The sequence below is a fragment of the Acanthopagrus latus genome, chromosome 6 (genome assembly GCF_904848185.1).
Source record: "Acanthopagrus latus isolate v.2019 chromosome 6, fAcaLat1.1, whole genome shotgun sequence".
Classification (NCBI taxonomy): domain Eukaryota; kingdom Metazoa; phylum Chordata; class Actinopteri; order Spariformes; family Sparidae; genus Acanthopagrus; species Acanthopagrus latus.
Window position 1 is genome coordinate 21,505,859 of NC_051044.1, and position 13,514 is coordinate 21,519,372.

The window sequence follows — 13,514 nt, forward strand, 5'->3', positions numbered from 1 at the left end:
TTCATTCAGGGACATAAATAGAATACTGTAGATACATGATATTAATGATTTGGATGATTTACAGGACCACAAACTGGCAGCTGATTAAAGTGTCTAGAGTAATAAACACAACTTACACCTGGAACATTACGTCAGATTTTTAAAGTTTTCTTTAAAAATAGATTTGTCAGGATTAACCCAAATTATAGCGTTATGATGTCTTGCCACACACACACACACACACACACACACACACACACACACACACACACACACACACACACACACACACTCACTGTGATACACAAAATGGAGATGGCATTTAAGAGTAGGGGAGTAGCGAGGAGGAGGGGGAAACATAAACAGACATGTGATCCCAGGATAGAATGAGTAAAAGGAGAAGTGACAGGGGCATGCTGTAATTGGTTCCTGCATGGCAGAGAACATTCAACAAAATATGCTGAACTGATGAGATGATTTCATTATGTGCTTATTGTCATGCAGGCCTCACAGTCAACATACTAACACAACTGTGTTTTTTAGTTACTGTTTGACTGTAAAAATCCACATCTTGACTTCTTCAGCCTCAGTCGACTAGTGTCTTTCACGTGACATGCAGCACAAGCACAATCGGTACGTTCCAGTGTGTAAATATATGTGGACAGGTCACAAACATGTTAAAAACCTACAGTAGGAAATGAGAAAACCGGGAGATTCAGCCATAGGGGAGAAGTCCTCTCTTAATAGGTTTAATAATGGTGGTTAAGTGGATAAAGTGGTCGGCTTCAGGAAGGAACAGTAGGAGACAGACACAACACACGCATGTGGACCCATGTGTAAACACAAACACACACACATGCACACAAATGAAGACAGGGATTGAAACCTGGAGGCAGGGAGCGCGGACACGCAGCATAAAGGCAGAGGAGGAAGACAGGAGGAAGAGTCAACAGGAAGCAATTTGCGACAGGATGTCAGTGCTGGTCGACTTAGGTTCACACATGCACATACAAACACACACGCATGCACATGTCTATGGTAACTCTGCCAGCCTCAGGGTGTTCATTAATGCATGTGGACTGTACGCTGGAGCCACTGGGAATGGAGCCATCTGGTTCAGTTTGTCCTCTTCATCAGCTAGCGTTTACTGAGGTGCCACTGACAGCTCTGGAGCCTGCCCTCAGGCACTGACTGGGCTGGTGTGTTTGGTGGATCAGTTTGCCTTATTCATCAAGTAACACTTCTCACTCTTGTAAATTGACAAAAGCTTCCTAGTTTCAGCTACAAGGTAAGAATGTGCTGCTTTTCTCAGTTGGGTCTGGCTTCTTGTTGAATTGAATAATTATTGCTAAAATCTGAAGCTAATGAGCCTGAACTATAGTTTTGGTTAACTCACTGCTCTCATATGTCAGTTTAGGCAGGTAGCAGTTTTTATCAAGTTAGCAGCCATGAAAATAGTAAAGCTTTTAGCATTTAGCAGCTAGAAAGCCAGATATGCCTCTGGAGCTGGTAATAGGTGATTGGACTTAAAATCATCACATGGCCTCCAAAATGAGTCAAATAAATATATGTTGATCTGCACATGCCACATGTGGAAAAAAGCAATCACTTGCTAAAAGGTTGTTCCTATCAATTTAAAAAGTGATTATCTGTCACTTCTGTTATAGTTTGTTTCTACTGCCATAAGTGGCCCAAAAAGCAAACTGTAAAACTTGCTCATTAACATGTTATCACTTTTAAAGGTGCTGGTGGGCAGATTACCAGACTTCCCCCTGTTTCCAGAGTTTATGCTAAGATAAGTTAGCTGGCTGCAAAGCTCAGACAGATATATAATGGTAAGCTATACATCTTCTCATCATTTATACTCTTATGAAGAGAGCATCCAAACAAACAGTCCACAGTCTAAAAATTGCAGAGAAAAACAGTGAATATTCATGTAAGACAATCAGAAACTAGCTTAAAAGGCAAACTGAACAACTGGACAGACCAGTCATCAAGGTGTTATTTTGGATCGTCATTGGTGTAATTTATTTCTGAGCTGTAGTTTCCCTGGTAAACAGACTGACCTCTGCGGCCCCCTTCCCAGTCTGCTACTAGAAAGGTTTAGAAAAATCTCTGCAAGATTTATTCTTTATGTTCTGGCAGGAAGTAGGCACCTGTTAGTTGAACTCCTCAGCCCTTTTCCTGCCTCCTCACCGTGAAGCTGTCGAGGCGAGGTGCAGGCCAATCAGAGGTGAAGTAGTGGGATCCATAATAACATGTCATCTAATCATTAAACAGCCAGCCAGTCACTTAGGGTGGGGTAGATTGCCAGCAACCAGTTTGCTTCACATTGCACAAAGACTGAAAACCAGGAAACAGCAGCTTGACTTTGCTTGACTTTAAAGAATCCTCCTTCCACAACCTCTGAAACTCAACACATTACAGCTTTTAAAGGTGCCAGCTGATTGTTGATTATTACCTCCAGACAAAGACATGCTTGCAGTTTTATCCTGTTTCCAGTTTTTATTACAGATTACAGATTTCCCCAAATTATTAAATTAATCTTGGGCTCTAGGACATTGTGCATTTTCCCACTACTTTCTAACATTTGCAACCTCCCTAATCAACAACACAAAATCACTGAGATTAATCAGCATTAATCTACATTAAACCTGAGTTCAGCATCCTCCTTAAGAGAGTAGGGATCTTCTGGCTGCTAATCTGCTCCAAAACAGAGTGGAGTTGTCACTGCCACATCTTGATTCATCACTCCCATTCCAGGGAGAGCAAATCCAACACAGAGATCTGCCAGAGCAGCTGAGTCAGTTATGGGAAGCGAGAGATAAATGTGAGTGTTTGAGACACGAGCGCCTTGTGCCATCGAGGAGGAACGAGTTTGATTCTGACAGTCAACTCCGAGCTGACATCACACTCCGGAGAGGGAGAAGTGAGTAAGCTTTCCCATTTGTAACTGGAAAGGCAAAATAACCACAAACGCTTATTCCAAGTTCCACGGTCTCAGGAAAAGACGTTGAAAGCTAAATAAAACTCTGAGGCTCTTTTTTTTTCTTTGTGTGTTTGCATTTCACTCAGGGTGCCAGTGGACAAATTTAGCAGTGGCTGTGATTTAGGAGGCTTTGTATGAAAGTATGGCAACCGCTCTTCTTTCTTCTCTCGTTATCACATATCTCTTCTCTTCTGTTTTCTCTCATCTTTGATCCCTCATTTCTCTTGCAGCCTGCCACTCCTCTCTGCTCAACCCCTCTTCTGCTGCCTCACTCTGCCACTCTCTACTGTCAGTGCCAGGGGACAGGATAACCACAATCATCCCTGCCGTGAGATACAAGTATGCGCTCCCCCTGAGTAAACAACATCAGATGACAAAGGACAACGCGATAAGAATCACTCATAGCCAGGGCAAGTCATGTTACTGGCCTGGAGGAGAAGGAAACAAGAGGAAGTAGGAATGAAGGCTTGATGCAAAAAACAGAAAACTGTCCAGGGAGTGAAGGTGTAGACAGAGCTTAGAGGAGGGAAAAAAGGCACCAGGAAGACAGGAAGGATGAAAGAGGAAAGCGATCACTGGATGGGAGAGAGATGTCAACAGCTGAACATGCTGACCACTGACACGGAGGAGAGAGATTTCACTGAGCTATTTTGATAGAGCTCCTTATTTTAGATCATTCCTCCCTCAGAACACTTAAAGGCTCATTTGGTCCATTTGTTCGTCAGTCAGCTCACAAATCCACTTGCCTCTCTGGCAGCGGCGGTGACATTTCAAGAGATCTGGCGATAGATCTGCACCACAACTCTATCATATGACTGCCTCATGGCACGGTGCAGTTACGTGTGGTCTTTGGGGCTTTGCCAGCATCCAATAATGGCAAACCAGCACATAAAATTATATAGACCGATATCTAACACAAGGTTATCAAAAGAAATGTGTTGTAAGTTTTGCCTCAAAGCTCAAATTGTTTTAAAGACTGTTGAAAAAAAGACACTGTATAATTCCTTGAATATTTAACAAGGCTTTACAGCGCACCTCGCTTAAGCTCTCAGGAAATGAAAAGCAATGTGTAAATATAAACACTGTGCATGCATCCCTGTGTGTGCGTATAATACTTTATTATTGATAAGAAGAGTGAGGCAGTAAAATTAAATTAACCATGATTTTTGTGCACAGTGCATCATGATTGTGACGGTTATAAATAGCAACAACAATGTGACATCAGCACGTCACCATCTTAATCGAATTAAACAGATGTTCATCTGACAAGATTTTCCATCCAACGTGTACTTCAGCCGTCTTCCTGCTGAGCTCTCGATCCACCTAACTGTTTCTACCTCCCTACTGTTGTGCGGTGTCACGTCCAGCTACCACAGGACGGCATGTCTTCCCGGTGTCCCGCGGTGAGACACAAGCAACAGGAGCGGTTGAGAAGCACTTGCCATGTTGCTCAATCGATAAAAAAGCCAATAGTAGCATAGGTGTCAGGGTATTTATCAGGTGATAGGTAGGTAAGAAACTGCAGACAGTAATGCCAGATTTTGGGGTGCTTAGCACCCTTACATAGCACAATTGCATATTCATAAGTTGTATTGGTCAAGATTGTTTGTTTAAGTTGTGCAGTGGTGGATGCAGGATATTAGAGGAGCAGGGGTGAACACATTTTAAAGGGAACCAGTTGTATGCAGTCGGGCATCAGCGTGCAGAAAGTGGTGATTAGAGGGCACTTCACCACATGTTGTCCACGGGGGGGGGGGGCACCCTAAGGGGCACTTTATCATGTTTCATCTAGCGCAGGGACATCTAAGACGAAAGAGCATTTTTTTTGTTGTTGTTGTTGTTGTTGTTTTCCAACACCCGCCAAGTCCACCAGTGATCATGTGTCCATGTAAATGAAAACATTACAAGTTTACAGGCAACTTTGTCAATCCCCAGCTCCGGTAATGCTAACTACAAATAATGCACAAAACCACAATATACAATGCTTGCTTATTACACAAACACATCGTCCATATGGCTATGTCAATTCATTAGTCAGCGAGAGACATTAGCAGAACAGCCGGTGTGTATGAGCAGAGAGCCAACCATCTGTATTTCACTATTAACATTAGGATCAATCATATGATGTTAGGACAGCTGACAGGGTCTGGGGATGCTCTGTCAGGTGCCCCATGTATGTCCATCCACACATACTGTAGATACATTCAGTGGACATGTCTGTGCACAGTTTTGAAGTAGCTAGATACAGCCGACGAGTAAGGAATGTGCATACAGATCAATGCAAATGCACACACACACAAGCAGTCAAGCAAACAGAGACATGCCCACAAACACACACATCTAATCTACCCCCCAAAAACAGTCAGGCTTGACTGCGAGTTTCACAAAATCTGACATTTACAGGCATTTGTAGCAGCATATGGAGGGGTCATACACTTTCCTTAACCTGCACATAGAATGAAAGCCATCTCATTAAAAAGTAAATCTTGTGATTACTCTCTCTGCTATTAAAAATTAAAATCTGTGTATTTTTTTTTGTAGGTCACAGCAGGAGACTCAGCTTCATTTTCTGCACTTGCCTTAATCACAGTAAATGAAATCCTCTTTCTGGGCAGAGCGGGAGCTCTCTGGCTGCAGCCCTAATGGAATAATATACACAATCACATGCTGCATTATCGGAGCAAACACAGCGAAGAGGCTTTAAGGCTCGTCAGATTGCCACCCCACAGAAACGAAAGATGCCCCAAGTACATGGAAAGTCAAAAACTGATGTGCCGAGTCTGCACGAGTAAACAAATCCTTGCTCAGTAAATACAGCGAGGAGCGTGTTTTTACCTCTCAACAAGCAGCTTCAGTCTTTCCCTCCGCCTCGGCTCAGTCCTGTCAGTAGACTGGGATACACTACCTCCCTCTCTCTCTCTCCCTCTCTCTCTCTCTCTCTCTGCTCACACTCCCTCTCACCAACTCCCTCCCTCCCTCTCTCACCATAACACACAGACACACACTCCCACTGTGCCAGCAGCACATGCAGCCTTTCCCCTCTTGCCCTGCCTGTGTCATATGCGCAGGGACGGTAAAGCAAGCACTCTCCACTGCACATGCACTCACGCACACATCAATACGCCACATGCAGACACTGTGCAGCCCCGCAAAGTCACAGGGTGCTGACCTCTCTCGTGGCCCGAGGCTGGGTGAGAGAGATGACGAGGGGCAGCAGCAGCAGCACAAAGGGGCAGAATCAGATGGAAATACAGCTGATGAGACGGACAAGTGATGCACAGAGGATCCGAGAAAACACTTTCATGGCGACTGTTATGAAGGCGAGAAGGTGGGAGAAGACCTAACTGCAATTATAAAAACACCAGGAAAATAGATCTAAGAGAGATTAAAGGTTAGAAAAAAAGATGGAATTGGAATGGGAATAGGTTGATGTATGAGAAGCGCACAGATACTTACAGTAAGAGCATAGCGTGACATGAAGCAGACAGCAATTTGGAGCCTTGACCCAATGTTCCCTTTTATTTATGAATACCCCCAAATGGGACTGATTACATGCACACATACAGTCTGTCTCCCCAGCTGCCTCTCACTTATTTGTGTCCCCCACACAGAAGATCAGTCACTGGCAGGCATCTACGGCACTCTTGTTATTTTCTATATTTACCCTCAGACTTCTCCTATCCTGATTGATCATCGTCCCGCATGACGATGTCCCCTCTCGTCCACGGCGCCTAGCCTCTCCTGCAGCCACCGAGAGTTGTTTTTGGCTATTGCCGTGGTGACCAGGGGGACGAGTATGACAAAAATAATAATCCTCTTTTAATGCATGCTGCTAAGGCACAACAGCTGCTAGTGCCCAGTGGTGCACCATTACACTGTTTGTGAAGAGGGGGAGGAGGAGGAGGAAGAGGAGGGGGGAGGAGGGCGACCCCTCCTCATTATAAATCCTGCAGGATTTGAGCTGACCTGAGGATCTGAGACAGAGAGGCGATCGGTCCCTCTGTGTGACAGTTTCGGCGTGTGTTTCTTCTGTTGGACAGTGAGTTACAGCAGGGTCACGAGCTCGCTCTGCGGAGTGTGATACTGAGCTGCTGTAAAGCAGGGTCACATGAGAGCAGAGGCAGCTACTGCCAATGGTTTTGACATAAGCTGTGGAGAGAGGGCGAAACAGTGCTTCTTTCTCTTCTCTACCCACATGAATATGACTCTGTATGATTGTGTAAAGGCAGTGCAAATGGTAACAAATAGGTGTCTCTCTCTAGATTCTGAGCAACACCTCAGATTTATCTATGATGCAATGCATGAAAATATGTTGCAATTGAGCTCCATCGTAGCAGCAAAGTCTGTTGTTGTTGTTGTTGTGGGTATCTTTAAGTGAATCGTATATGCCTAGATTGCCTTTTACATTGTGATGTACAATGTATTAGGTGTGGACAACACTGATGGAGAACCAAAGGTTGAAGGGATGGTTCACCCCAAATCAAAAAACATATTTTTCCATTTTCCTCTTAGTGCTGTTTATCCATCTAGATTTTGGTTTTAGCTGTCAAGGTTTGGAAAGATTTCTGTCTTCTCTCAAATATAATGGAACTAGATGGCACTTGGCTCTTGGTGCTCAAAGCACCATAAAAAAAACAAAAAAACCAAAAACAAAACAGACATTGGTGACGAATTGTGAATAGTTACTGAGGAGCGAGTAGTAATTAGCAATCAGTGAGTCACCACTAGTTCAGGCCAATTGGTGGGTGGTTTATGAACTCATCATTACTTAATGATTCATGAATGTTTTATCTCCAAGTCTGTTCTCCAGTAACTCATCATTATCTAACTATATAGTCCTTGAATCACAGTAATTCAAGAATGATTCATTACCCATCAAGTTGTTCCTGATTCATTTCTGACTCTCAGTAAGTTCTCACATTTGTGTGTACTGTATTGTTAAGTGTCACCAGTATCTTTAATAAAACATCAATGTCTCTTTCCAGAAGTTACTCTGCAGAGTAATGAGCGTTTCACATTTCAACAGCACTACAAGTAAAACTGTCCCTTTAAAGCATTAAAAGCGCTGACAGTTTTGCTGCAAATACATAATGGTAAGTTGACAGAGAAGTGAAATAAAAAGGAAGACAATTTTAGAGATGCCCTCAGTATAAAATCCTCAAACAAGTGAAAATAATCTTCTCAGCATGCTGCCATCTCCCCGAGCTACACCGAGACAGACACTCTCAGCTCACTACTGCCCCCGTACGATCATCTTAGGAGCATTCACAAAATTCAGTAAGCATCAGAATATGGTGTAAAATATGCTTCTCCAATAAGCAAAAACGTATCAAGCTGTATCAGAAAGTCACTACGAGCCAACACTGAGAATTCCCGGGTGCTTGAGAAAACCCAGGAGCTCCTGCTATGTTACCACATGACTGAATCACTCATGGCAACCTGGCTGTTTGCGGTTCACAGGGGGGAGGCCTTCTTTAACCAGACATCTAGGTCAGTGCACATGGCTTACTCCACTTAGGACACGGGAACCTCTGACACAGGAGCACAGTTTGCTCAGAGGCTGGAGGAAGGCAAAGCGTGTAATCTGTGATGACTTTAGTGAGGGCTTACCTTTGCTTCGCATGTCTTGTGAACTGCAGCCTTGCATTCTGCAAACAGTGAGGGGAGAACAGAGGTAAGGCGCATGATTTACTCTGACAGGCAGCCTTGACAGACAGAGAGAGGGCAGTCGGGGTGAGCTCATCTCTGTCAGGTGCCGAAGTGTGTCCTCCACAGCACTGGTCAGTTGTGTCTCTGGGTCTGATGGCTGACCTGAACGAGACGTGGACTCACCCTTGCAGAAAGCCCCGGGGTTGTCGATGTTCTCCTTGCACACATCGCACACACGTTTCCTCTTGAAGCTCTTCTCCGTGAAGGTGTGACTTCCCGCTCTGGCAAGCTGCGCACACAGGAGGATAGTCATATCGGATCATTCTCACAACAAATAAACAGACTCAGTCAAAGGAAGTCATTCATAAAATCGTGCAACAACTGTGAAACTGAAACCTCATGAATTCCCTCATGATAATGTGTACTCCACACAGAGTATGAAGGCATTTTACTGTACATCAGCCTTGTTTCTTCTGAGGCACTGGATGGTCACTGTGTCCTGTGTGGCTGCTGTCACTACAGATGTGCGCCGCTTCAGTGGCCCAGCAGCAGGAGCACTGATGCCCTACCTGCTGTACATTCAGCTTCCGCCACTAAAAATACCTGCCACATCATGCTGTGTTTTAAGGCATCCTGTTGTCTTGTCTTTTAACTTGCCCTCATTCTGTCTTAGTCTGTTGGGCAGCGAAGATGATGAAAAATAAGCAGCTTTCTGCGCCACCACTCCCCTCTAATGTGTTGCATGGTCACAGGTAAGCTAAATGTAATTGAACAGATAGACTTGGTGGTGTCATTGTGACAACAATGACCAGACTAAAGTATCTGACATTTAGATGGATCACCATGAAATCTTGTACGGACACTCATGCTCTCCGGATGAAGAATCTGACTGATTTTTCTTCCTGAAACTTTAATTTGTGCAATACATGATATCAAAGCTGTTATTGCTTCACAATGTACCAGTGTATATGGTTTTGTACAGCATAAACAGTAATTCTTATTATAATGTTTTAAAAAATGTTAGCAGGCCCAATTTCAATGTACTGCCTGCTGATCTATTTAGTTTTTCATGTTTAATACATGATTATTAAGTAATACCTCATCTGAAAATTTTATTTAATGTGACTTGAACATTGCCAATAAAGCTTATTTGAATTTTAACATTTTATATCCGGTTGAATTAGCTGGTGTCTGTCCTCTTTGATGACAGGCTTACTATAAATTTTCTTTCAACACTGTAAGGTGGCACCACACTGAACCATGATGGCAGCTGTGCAAACATGAGACATTAGCCTCTGTGTGCAAAGCAAAGAAAGAGATGGCAGGAAATCGGATACAAACGGGACCGACTGTAACTGCTCACTGTCTCCGTCAAAATGTGTAACTCAGATCTATAGTGATATGACAGCAATTGCTGAAACGTCTGAAAACCTTCAATGAGCTGAATGATAGAGAATGATTTCTAACCCTGGAGAAAAACCTAAAACATGCACCTTCATGTGCACACACACACACAGAGTCCCAGAGACTACGTTTGTACTAAAGGAAAATAAATGTAGTGCCCTTAGTCATAATCCATGGATCTTTCTATTTATAAACCAATACTCAACTTCCCAGAGAAGAGAAATAGGACAATGTTTATATAAATGGTAATGTCCTCCCTAAGCTATGCCTTCTGACAGCATGTGAGGCACATTAAACCATTAAATCTTTCCTTGAGCAGAGAACAAGGAGGGGCCTGAAAACATCAGGATGGATCTGTGTGTGTGTCTGTGTGTGTGTGCACACGTGTGTGTGTGCGTGTGTCTGTGTGAGGCAATGGAGGAAGTGGAGGACCAGAAAAACAACATACCTGCACACAATGATGTTTCTTTTCCTTTTAAATGGCTCGATGCATTTCTCTGCCCTGGCATTTTATACTTTTTCCAAGGCCTGGGTTTTTCCAAACAAGAGGGACATTGAACTTAACCGTGGAAGGTTAAGGTGCCTGAATGCTGGCTTGGACTCACAACTCTCACAAACACTTATTTATTGACTGTTCCGACACCATGGTCCCACCTCTCCCACCATCTTGAGTTGTGAGCGGAAGCAAACTTATTCCATTAAGTGCTATGTATTATATAACAGCCAAGAGTACGCAGCATAAATCCTTCATGACTAGAAATGTTTAATTAATGTTTTATGTAGCCTAGCTCCACCTTGAGTTCTGCGTGGTTACATAATGCGACATAAATGCAGCTGATTCATTCTGACGACACTTAATACAGCGCTCGACAAAACAAATCCACAGAGGTTGCTGACAGGAACTTTCTTCATTAAAAACTGTTACTGCTTCCTTCCTCCGTTAACATTCAATTTCTACAAAAATTGCGTCCAGGTGAAAGTTTTTGTCAACCAGCAACATTTAGGCTTAATAAACCTCATAGGCTAGGCTACATGCTAACTTCATTAGCATACCAACAAGTCAAAGGTTTTAAGACATACTTTAAAATTTTGGGTAATACACTTTGGTACCAGTATTGTGCCAGTACACATAATATGAAGCTACAGCCAGGAGATGGTTAGCATAAAGCAGAAACTAGCATAGCAGAGGGAAAGGGTTAAGCCTAATATGCAATATCTTTTAGCTCTGGTGTCAGTCTACCAGCTCACCAGGGAAATATCAGACTCCTTAGCTGCTAAATGCTGCTAAATGCTAACTGTGTGTGTCTGCTGTTTGGTGCTGGGCGGTGGTGTACAGTAGGTTTAAAGAGCTTTTTCACTACCTGCTTTAGATGAAAACAGGAGCGGAGCGTACCTATGTTCCCTGGGTCCTATGTTCCCCAACAGTGGGGGATTCTAAAAAATTCTAAAAAATGATCCTATGTTCCACGGTTCCATACAAAGCGGGGAACATAGGACCCCGGGAACATAGGGATGACCCCAATGAGAACAATACCGTCAGAGTGGTCAGAGTTGACAAAAAACCTGAAGGTTGTGGACCATGAGCAGCAGACCTAGGTGATAATTATCTGTACGTTTACGTTTACCTCTTTCACAGTCACATTGTTTCACATTGTCAGTGACACATTCTTACAAAAAATATTATTTGATTTAAACTGCTGATTTTAGCTAGATTTTACCTCTCGTTCAGTCTTTCGGCTAAGCTAAGCTATGTTGATTGACTGGTGCCAGTAGTGGCTTCATATTTAGCATACAGACACAAGAATAGTATCGATTTTCTCAGCTCTTGCCAAGAGAACAAATTAATTTGGTTCCTAAAGTACAGCAGTATTACTTTACAGGTGCATCATGTGAGAAGTGGCCACCTGTTGCAGACAAAGAGGGGCAGTAACTGCTAATCGCTGTAACTGTATTTACATATTCATGACAGTAGCTACTGTTAGCTTTTTAGTCTTGTTAGCCATGCAGCTAGGGAGAAGGGATAGTGTTGGTGTTGACACTGCTAGCAGAGGAGCTTTGGGTGATGGGGAGGTTATCAGTCTTTTCTGGTTAGCATGCTAATCTCATTTTTAAGATAAAGCTCTTATTTCTTCGCACTATGTTGATATTTTTTGTAAATGTTTTAATGTTTAAACACATTTTTTTCCCATATTGCGCCTTTAAATATACAGTCAATAAATCAGAGCTTTCAAGCATTCAAAGGAAAAAAGTTTTGATCTATTGGCCACTGTAGAGAGAAGGTCATTTGATGAATAATGCCTTGAGAAGGATTCCATTAACCATTATAACTTGTGTTGAGTCTCTCCATCCGTGAAGACTGCGCAGTGTTTTTATTTTAACGAGAGTCTGATGTGCTGCACTCGGGTCTGCAGGTCACACGGGGTAATAAAAATTATTATAGTGTGTTCCATGAAATTGGAGACATCAGTTATTGTAATAAAGTGAACCAGTGCATTAATTTTTCATAATGTCCTTGTATTGTAACATCTAACAACAAAGACCCTCTCAGGTGGAAAAACAGTGTTTATTTAGGTCGCTGACCCGGATTGATCAGATGCTCACAGGCACAGATAGGACCAGTACCATTATGCTGTGTGTATTGATCTCATAATCAAAGCAGCGGAGAAACACTGGACTATAGACATATGTCCTCTGCTGTTATGACGAATGGAAGCTGCTATAAACAATGACAGTCATTGAATGTGTTCAATCTGGGGCTCTGCATTTGTGTGTGTGCGTGCGTGTATGGGGGGATTTAAGGGGGGAAGAGACAGTGGACGGATGAACCTGACAAAACGAGGGCATGAGGAGGATCATCACCCCCTTCAGCCATTTACATTTTAAATGTTATTACATAACTCATACATTTCGGAGCTTGAATCGATTGGACTTACGTAACGGCCCACTGAGTTGTAAATGCGTCCCCTCATAAACCTGACCTGAGATCACCTGCAGTACACAAAGTGGAGCTTTCAGTGATGGCAGTAATTTCAGTAAGCTACAACTTTTATCACTTACTCTTATTCTTTATAATTAAATATAGAATCCCACAAAAAGATGACAAGATAAGAGTTTCATAATTTCTTAAAAGCTATTTATAATATCTTACATAATCTTGACTATTCCCATATTTATACACGTATTAGGTTCTGTGGCTGCACATCTGAATCGAGTTATATTAAATTGTCATTTAGATATGACAGTTGGTTAAGCATAAGTGCAGTGGTGGATGGCAGGACCAAGAAGGCTGATACTGGATGTGTTTCTTGGTCGCTTCTCCTTCATAAGCGTTCGTTAATTCTTCCAAGGGACGAACATTACAGGAGACAACTTCATGGACACCGTCTAATCAGTTCCATGGTGATGACTCACCAAAAGACTGATCTCATGATGCCAGTGTGACAATTTGAAGTTCAAAAGAAGAATGCATTACTGGTCAAGGGCTCCACCTGGT

General features: G+C 42.8%; 1 protein-coding gene and 1 long non-coding RNA gene across 4 annotated transcripts in view; one reads left to right on the forward strand and one right to left on the reverse strand.

The window, feature by feature from the left end:
• LOC119021825 (tensin-2-like) overlaps positions 1 to 13,514 on the reverse strand; it is a 30,666-nt gene that overhangs the window by 13,774 nt on the left and 3,378 nt on the right. For 2 of the 3 annotated variants that reach the window (XM_037102343.1, XM_037102342.1), the window contains exons 2-3: positions 8,801 to 8,906; positions 8,579 to 8,616 (exon numbers count right to left, since the gene is read on the reverse strand). In XM_037102343.1, coding sequence (XP_036958238.1) covers positions 8,579 to 8,616; positions 8,801 to 8,906 — 144 coding nt within the window. Of the gene's footprint in view, positions 1 to 5,803; positions 5,859 to 8,578; positions 8,617 to 8,800; positions 8,907 to 13,514 lie in introns of those variants that run through there. The other variant, XM_037102344.1, reaches the window with a different exon arrangement.
• On the forward strand, positions 3,056 to 4,139 carry LOC119021827. The gene is made up of 2 exons (XR_005075760.1): positions 3,056 to 3,108; positions 3,199 to 4,139. It is a non-coding gene; the product is annotated as an uncharacterized LOC119021827 (long non-coding RNA).